The 7054-nt window shown below is 39.1% G+C and overlaps 1 protein-coding gene across 2 annotated transcripts in view; it reads right to left on the bottom strand.

Annotated features, from left to right (window-relative positions):
- Positions 1–7054, bottom strand: part of LOC143845474 (putative RNA-dependent RNA polymerase 5) — a 77740-nt gene extending 70686 nt beyond the window's left edge. For both annotated transcript variants that reach the window (XM_077353835.1, XM_077353836.1), the window contains exons 1-4: positions 7020–7054; positions 6196–6503; positions 5785–5902; positions 5177–5306 (exon numbers count right to left, since the gene is read on the bottom strand). In XM_077353835.1, the coding sequence (XP_077209950.1) occupies positions 5177–5306; positions 5785–5902; positions 6196–6481 (534 nt within the window). In that variant the 5' untranslated portion in view covers positions 6482–6503; positions 7020–7054. The remainder of the gene's footprint in view (positions 1–5176; positions 5307–5784; positions 5903–6195; positions 6504–7019) is intronic.

Here is a 7054-nt window from a genome sequence, read left to right as displayed (position 1 = left end):
CAAAGAAAATAGAAGAAAAAAAAGAAAAATAGGGGTTTCCTCAAATTGTTTCTTTTTCTCCAATCAAGTAAGTGCCTAAACTTGAAATTTTATTTTAATTATTAGAGTTTTATATAATCTAAGATGAAAAAGAAACTTTTCTAATCAAGAAGAGAGGGTTTTATGGATTTTCTTTAGGGTTTTGTTGTCGGAACCCTAATTGATTGTGTTAAGGACTTGTTTTCGAGATTTAAAGCTATTCATATATAATCTTTAAGAGGTTCAATGATTTTAATTTTAAAAAATCAGCACTTAAAGGGACTGTTTTTCAAGAAAATAGGTTAGGGTTTCAACCTAAAGTGATAATAAGTGGGTTTTAATGGTGAATACATCATGATATTGGGTTTGGAATATTTTAGGAGGTTTTTCCAACAAAATCAGCACAAAACAGTAGTAAATAGGGGCTGTTTTGTGTGTACCTTTTTGTAGAAATAGCATATAGTGTATGTATAAGATTCTATATGAAATGGGTGATATGTATATACAATATATAGGTATTTAAGCGTGGTTTTCGATCAAAATCAGCACCTAAAAGTAGCTGAAAATTTATTTAAAATGTTGTTTTTTGATGTGTTGGATGTACAAGTATGGAATAACAACATATATGAATTAGTTTAAGATAAAACGGCAATCGAGTATGTGTTTCAATCATGTTTTGGGGACTGTTTTTGGTAAGAACAGCCCCTATATGTGTTAAATAATAATTGTTGGATTTGGGCGATGGGGAAAAGTGTTTTTTAAACTTAAATGGATGTGCTGGGATAACTACTTAGTAAAAATAATCCTTTAATTAGAAATCATATGGCTTAAATTAAGGCTTTTGGGAAGGACTAGTGTATGCCATGGTTAGTGGGTTAAAGTACTAACATCCTACCAAATTTAAATCATAAATGTTACATAAGAATTGGAAAAAAAAAACAAGGAATTTTTAAGATGAAAAGAATGACATAGGAATAAATTAGGGAAGTGAAAATACTAGGGAAAACAAATAAGTCAATGGGGAGCAAAGAAAAGAAAAAAGTATTTGAAACATCAAATATATTTGGATTGACACCCATGTGACATGTCATGATTACAGGCTTTCTTCCGAGTGACACCTAAAGCGTGGTATTTTGACTCCTTTCACTCGAGAAACCGAAGGCAAGTGATGACTGACTTTTATTATATTAGTTACAATTATGATTTCTGTGATTATATTTCTATTTCTTATGATTATTCACATTCTTTTGCATCTATATCATTGAATTAACTGATTATCCCTGTAGAATTTCATATGGTAGGACTTTTTATTTTTAGGCCATAATCTATATACACGGTGTTTTTTTAGTATTAATATTACGCCCCATGCTATAGTATGAGAAGGCCATAGAGCTACGTGTGGCCACTTACCGACAGGTTTGTGATGATTTCCATCGTGTATAAACTTATGAGGAGATAGATATGACCCATATACCTCGTCGAGATGACATGATACTTCTCGTAGTTTACCTATCTCTATATGTCTCTGTATGATTGACGCTCTCTTATATGATACCATGATTTGCCATCTTTAGTATATTCTATTGACATTCTCACATGCGTATTGATGTTCTTTATCCTTAGCAATAAATCTCATAATTCTTATTGTTTTTCCTTATAACATGTGAATGCCATGAGAAACATCTTTATAATGCAGATTTTCATTCTTGTCACTTTTATTATCCAAGCCAGCCACATGAGCTTGCTATTTGACTTAGATTATTTTCTAGACTTTGTAGGTGAGGAAAGTGAAAGAAACTTTGCCGATGAACAGGTCTGGGTGGCACTTAGGATGGGAGAGAGCACTCATAGGATTTCTTTTGGGGTTGAGATAAATCATGTAATAGACATTCTATTAATGAAATAGAATTGTTTAGTTGTTGTTCCCCTTTTTGGGGTTGCGATTCAGATTTTGAGATTTTGGAAAAAAAAAATCATGTCTAAAAATTTGCCCCAAATCGAGGTCGTTACACGACGAGTTCTCGCAACATGGTACTTGAAGTCGTAAACAGGGATCGGGTTAATTCATCCACTCAAAGGACCAGAGGGAGGGGGTTGAGGGACCTAAGGAGGCTGCGCTGAAAGTGGCAGTAAGCGGGGATCAAAACATCGTTTAGCAATGAAGTTGATCTTCTGGAATATTAGGGGACTGGGTATCAAAAGGAAAAGATTAGCGGTCAGGGATTTGTGTAGAACCAGAAAGGCAGACGTTGTGGTTATCATATTGTCAAAGATGATGGGGGTATCGGATCAACTAATCAACGATATATGGGGAAGAACCAATCAGCAGTGGGTGGCGAAGGAAACCATTGGCACGGCGGGTGGCATCATAGCCATATGGAAGGAGAGTTGCTTCTCTATGGAGAAGTACTATACTGGAGCGTACGCTGTCACTATCCGGCTTATTCATCGTCCATCCAGCTATCAATGTCTATTGACCGCGGTGTATGGACCGGTCAGAGCCTAGGAGAAAAAATATGTGGCCGGAGTTAAAAGGGATCCGCGAGCGGTATGTGGGCCCGTGGGTCATTGGCGGAGATTTCAATGCCATCCGATTTCCGTAAGAGAAGAATTCAGTGGGGAGAATTACAACTAGCATGCAAAAATTCTCTGATTTTATCCTTGACAATGAACTGATTGATCTTCCATTGGAGGGTGCCAAATCTACATGGACTAACAAACAAGGACACCTAGTTCTCAGTAGGCTGGACCGCATCCTTATATCTAGGGAATGAGAGGAGTTATTCCCTATGATCTGCCAACATGCGCTGCAGCAACCTATCTCTTATCACAATCCAATATTGCTTGATCTCTCGGAATATTCGGGTGGGCCTTGCCCTTTCAAATTGGACAAGGCGATGTGCGAGTCACCAAAGTTTGGATCACTGATTAAGGAATGGTGGAACAAGATGCAGTTCACTGGATGGAAAGGGTTTATTTTCGGCCAGAAACTAAAGCACCTAAAGATTAAAATCCATGAATGGTCAAAGCAGGAGTCACCAAAGTTTGGATCACTGATTAAGGAATGGTGGAACAAGAGGCAGTTCACTGGATGGAAAGGGTTTATTTTCGGCCAGAAACTAAAGCACCTAAAGATTAAAATCCATGAATGGTCAAAGCAGGAGCGCATTTCAGGAGAACAACTTAAAGCTGAGACTTTGATGAAGTTAAGCGAGCTGGATAAACTGGAAGAGGACCAACCACTGGGGGGGGAGGAAAATCAGAGACGTATGGAATTGAAAGTAGAATATGAAGAAATCATCCGTACAGAAGAGATCAGTTGGCGTCAGAAATCATGTGTTACATGGCACAAAGAAGGCGATAACAACACAAGGTTTTTCCACAAAATGGCCAACGCACGCAGACAGATCAACAATATTAGTAGTCATTTGGTGAATAATGTGCTTGTGGAGGACAAAACGTGCATCAGGGACAATGCGGTGGAGTACTATCGAAACCTTTATGCACAAAATCATAAATGGCGGCCTAAAGTTGAGGGGTTAGAATTTAAATAGATCACCTGTGATAGAAAAGAGTGGTTGGAAAGAAGATTCTCCATGGAAGAAATTGAGGAGGCACTGCACTCTATGAAGAAAGACAAGGCTCCGGGACCGGACGGGTTACCCATATATTTCTACCATTGTTATTGGGATGTGATCAAGGATGCTGTCATGGGATATATGAACGAATTTCACGAGAGGGGTGTAATTAACAAAGAAGGAAACTCGACGTTTATTACCCTGTTACCGAAGAAGGAAGGTGCGGCGGAACTTAAGGACTACCGACCCATTAGCCTCGTAAGTAGCATGCATAAGCTCTTGGCTAAGATTCTAGCTAGTAGACTGTCCACGATTATGGGCGATATCATAACTACCAGGGCGCTTTTGTCAATAAACGCCAGATTTTGGACGGAATCCTTAGTGCGAACGAGGTCCTCGGTACCCCAAAAGAGAAGGGAAGCGGGGCATTATTGGTAGAATGAACCTGGAAAAAGCTTATGACCACGTTGATTGGCAATTTCTTGACTACATTCTTGTACGGATGGGTTTCAGTGATCGGTGGAGGGGATAAATGAGGGCATGCTGATTGACGGCGACCTTTTTCTATTCTCATAAATGGCTCTCCAGCTGGGTATTTTTGCAACTCTTGTGGAATTCGACAGAGGGACCCTCTGTCACCCAGTCTCTTTATTATGGTGGTAGAAGCTCCAAGCCTCCTCCTTTCCAAGGCCGACACAAGGGGTATATAACGGGACTCAAATCGAGCCAAAATTCTGATACTCTCTCTCTCATCTGCAATTTGCTAACGAAACTATTCTTTCACTCGAAGAAGATGTCGCCAGGGTGAAAAATATCAAGCGTATGTTCTTGTGGTTCGAGATTGTGTCGGGACTTAGAATCAATTTCTGTAAAAGTATTGCGGCAGGAATCAACCTTGAAACATACGCTGTGTTGGATCACGCTGTGGCGTTGGGATGCTTGGACACTGAATTACATAGCTGTTATCTGGGGCTTCCACTCGGATATGGAATTCCAAAAGCCTCGCAATGGGATTCTGTTAACAAACGTATTGAGCGCAAATTGGCAACATGGAATAAGCAGTATCTATCCTTTCCGGGCCAAATTACTCTTTATCAAAGCGGCCCTATCGAATATGCCCGTATACTTTTTATGTCCCTTTTCAAAACACTTGCTAAAGTCGCAAAGAGAATCGAGAAACTTCAAAGGGATTTCTTATGCGATGGTAAGGAGCTGAGTAAAAGATGAAAACATCTGCTGAAGTGGGAGAAGGTTTGTAAAGTGCGCAGAAAAGGCGGGTTAGGAACTGGAAAATCATACTTAGAAACAGGGCCTTACTGGGTAAGTGGCTATGGCACTATGGCGTGGAGAAGGAGGCGTTATGGTACCATCCGATCCGGGATAAGTACGGCTGCGGGTGGGGGGAGTGGGAATGTGCTAGTTTTCAAACATTGTTATTAGCAAAAAAACACCAAAACAAAATCATAAGGTCCTCCCTTACGAAGAATGTAATACTTTGGAGATTGATTGGCTTCTACATTAGAATTGAAGAAGATGCAACATGTATATGATAATGGTGAGTATCAAATTATAAGGTTCACCTTTATTCTATCATTATGAGAAATACATTGTTGGCCAGCAACTTTCCAAGCTTCGGGCTCGAAGGTATGCATTGGCAAGTATTTTAACTCTTGAATTTTGTCTACAGGCATTACTTCTTCAAGCTTCTTCCTGAACCCAAAATAAAAAGAACCCCGAAGTTCAATCAATCAACTAATTACTGCACATCTGTCAGTATGCGATATATGTCTACAAATTTAATGAAAGAAAATATATATATAGATATAAGATACCACAGCTTTTGGTGTTCTATGATTCACCTCTGACTAGGCAGATAGTCACCATGGTGACCAATTTTTGAGTTCCACAAGGGACATGCCATCCGTAAGATAAAGGACTACATATATCAGTGGTTTAGCTTTTCTTGGAGGAAATGCTAAACGAGGCTTGATAAATCAAGGGGATAGGATCATCCAATCAACGTGGGGTCAATGCCAATGGGCAGGGGTTGTGGTGGCCAGTTGGATCAACAAAACCGATCTTGGATATATGGTACACATGGGACCCAAAAAGTGGCTGGTAGGAACAGTCATTTTCATATTTTCCTATATGAGTGAATTAATGGCCTAAAGGAAACGAAGAAACTCACCTTCCAATGTAGCTAAGTATCAAAAAAGCCTTCTTGAACTCAAGCTCTCCCAAAGCTAGTAGATGGGGACTTGCCTCTGTAACGGGGCGAATCGGACTTGATAGAAGCACCCATTCCTCTGTCATACTTAATGTAATTCAATCAAAATATACTAGAAACACCTTACATCACTGTGGACACTTAAAATGCTAATTCTTCAGAGTTTGTCACTAAAACCTGGAAATAAACTTAAAATGCAACTCCAAAATGTGATGAAATCTAAAGAAAAGGCAAAAAAAAAATATAATGCCAAAAAGATTTACACAGTTAAAAGTCAAATCAACAAAGCATATTACATACCTGATATGAAAATCGTTACGAAGCAAATAAAGCTATAATTCAATCAAACGATAAAATAATGTGATCCATTACCTTGTCGAGAACTTGAACTAGAGGCTTGAGGCCCGGGAGAACATACGCTCTCTTGATCAGAGATAGTAACCACTCTGTTCGCCTTGTACATTATAGACGCATTCAGATTTCGAATGCGCCATGTCTGGATATCGCGTAACAGATCCAAAGCTGCCAATTCTCCAATAGAAACGAGCTTCTTCCTGACTTTGATGTCAGGCCAAGGAAATGATTGTTCTTGGCAGATTTTTCGCAACATTTCTTCCACAGAAGGAGGAAGAACGACGTCGAGGTAAGAAGAATCCATGATCAAATCAGCCTTACAATCTCTGCAAAAGCGTTGAAATGGTTGGATCTAGGGTTTTGAGATTTTCAAAGAAGAAAGATTTGAAGATGGAGAGAGAAAATTGAGCTGCTGATTTAAGGAGAACTCAGAATCGTGTTTTTTAGTATATTAGGGTTTTGATTTGAGCTCCAAACTAGAAGAAACCATGATCAGGCCTTGTAATTAGGCCTGCAAAAGAGTTGAGACTGTTAGAGCTAGAGTTTTGAGATTTTCAAAGAAGAAAGATTTGAAGATGGAGAGAGAAAACTGAGTGCAAGTTTCTGCTGATTTAAGGAGAACTCAGAATCTGTGTTTTCGAGTATAAACTAGAAGAACCCATGATCAGGCCTTGTAATTAGGCCTGCAAAAGAGTTGAGACTGTTGGAGCTAGGGTTTTGAGATTTTCAAATGAAGAAAGATTTGAAGATGGTGAGATAAAATTGAGTCAAAGTTCCTGCTAATTTGCGGAGAACTTGTTTCGTGTTTTGAATAATGTTAGGGTTTTGATTTGTTCAAATACCTTCGAAGGAACACCTCTCCAGTTATTTCTGATGT

The sequence above is a fragment of the Tasmannia lanceolata genome, unplaced genomic scaffold (assembly GCF_043159265.1).
Source record: "Tasmannia lanceolata isolate RefF3 unplaced genomic scaffold, GAP_Taslan_0.1 ptg000015l, whole genome shotgun sequence".
Classification (NCBI taxonomy): domain Eukaryota; kingdom Viridiplantae; phylum Streptophyta; class Magnoliopsida; order Canellales; family Winteraceae; genus Tasmannia; species Tasmannia lanceolata.
This window is presented reverse-complemented; position numbering and strand designations above follow the sequence as displayed.